This window comes from Mus pahari, chromosome 11 (assembly GCF_900095145.1).
Source record: "Mus pahari chromosome 11, PAHARI_EIJ_v1.1, whole genome shotgun sequence".
NCBI classification, from domain to species: Eukaryota; Metazoa; Chordata; class Mammalia; order Rodentia; family Muridae; genus Mus; species Mus pahari.
Genome location: NC_034600.1, coordinates 57,048,072 through 57,049,601, shown reverse-complemented (window position 1 = coordinate 57,049,601; position 1,530 = coordinate 57,048,072). Strand labels below are relative to the sequence as shown.

Sequence of the window (1,530 nt, the reverse complement as noted above, 5' to 3'; positions counted from 1 at the left end):
GGAGAGGAGAGGAGGGGAGGGGAGAGGAGAGGAGGGGAGGGGAGAGGAGAGGAGAATGCAGGTGAATGTAACAAAAGCAAGAATATTCTCTTAAACAGTGGTTCAGCTGTTTCACTGTTTCACACTTTGGCAAACATAAGAATTTTCTGGAGGAAGCTTGAGAAAATAAACATTGCTGTCCTTACCACCAAGTCTCTAGACAGTTCTGACACTGGTGTGATAGTGAGCCACTCAGCTTTAAGATCTAATATCTGGAATTTATACTAACATATAAAGAAAAGATCATTTAAGATCTGGCTCCATCCAACTTTTATAGAGTCTCAATACAGTCCATGTCAGGCTAGGTGCGTGTCTTTAATCCTAAAACTCCAGACGCAGAGGATCTCTGCATTTGATGCCAGCCTGGTCTAGAAATCGAGTTCAGAACAGCCAAGGCTATTACACAGACAAACCCTGTCTTGAAAAACTGAAAAAGAAAAAATGTCTAAGAGGAAAAACCACAATGTATTCATCTTGATTCACTGATTCCCATAAGTTTGGGAAGGTAGTCATGGGGAGAGGAGAATGCTGGAGCTATGGCTCAGTCGTCCCTGCAGAGGATAGGGTTTGGTTCCCAGAACCCAAATGGGGGATTGTAGCCATCTGTAACTCCAGCTCAGGGCATCAAATGCCCTCTTCTGAACTTTGCAGGCACCAGACATACATGTGGTGCATATACATCCAAGGTAAGCGCTCGCACACACATAATGAACAGTTTTAAAAAAGAAAAGAACAAAAGACACAGGGCAGTACAATAAGCCAGATAATTTATGGGTATATGAAAAGTTTATTGACAAAATAAAAACTATTTACAGAATGGGACCTTGCTCCTATTTTCTCCATGCATCTCTCTATACAGTCCAAAATGAAATCATCAAGGTTAGAGAGTCAGAGTGAGAACTCCAACTATAAAGACACAAATATTCAGCCGGGCGGTGGTGGCACACGCCTTTAATCCCAGCACTTGGGAGGCAGAGGCGGGTGGATTTCTGAGTTCCAGGACAGCCTGGTCTACAGAGTGAGTTCCAGGACAGCCAAGGTTACACAGAGAAACCCTGTCTTGGAAAAAAAAAAAAAAAAAGACACAAATATTCAGTGAATTATTTAGGATTCAGGGACTTCTTCATCCGGGCAGCAGTAATATTCCACAAAACATATTTGCCCATCTTCATTTCTAATCATGTACTGTAAGGAGAGGAACCCTCGATTATCTGTCCGGATAGACACTTTACAGGATAAAGCTAGTGCCTTTGTAGAGGGCTTCAGTAGAGACAGCTTGTATCTGTAGGAGAGTAAAGGAAAAGCTGTTGTTTTGGTCCATTAAATGCAAAGCATGCAACACCAAGCGAAGGACAAAAGTTAGCCAGGACTTACTCGGGCGCTGTTTTATCCACCTGTGAATGCAGCCCAATATCCCCAAGTGCCCAACCATCTACTCTTTTAAATGTCATGTACTTTTTTAAACAAATTAAAAATTACTTTTTTTTTTTT

At 41.8% G+C, this 1,530-nt stretch overlaps 1 protein-coding gene across 1 annotated transcript in view; it reads right to left on the bottom strand.

Annotated features, from left to right (window-relative positions):
* Nucleotides 1-806: 806 nt before the first annotated feature.
* Nucleotides 807-1,530, bottom strand: part of Rad1 (RAD1 checkpoint DNA exonuclease) — a 9,105-nt gene continuing 8,381 nt past the window's right edge. Inside the window, exon 6 of the mRNA XM_021208533.2 lies at nucleotides 807-1,321. Within this exon, the coding sequence (XP_021064192.1) occupies nucleotides 1,144-1,321 (178 nt within the window). The 3' untranslated portion in view covers nucleotides 807-1,143. The remainder of the gene's footprint in view (nucleotides 1,322-1,530) is intronic.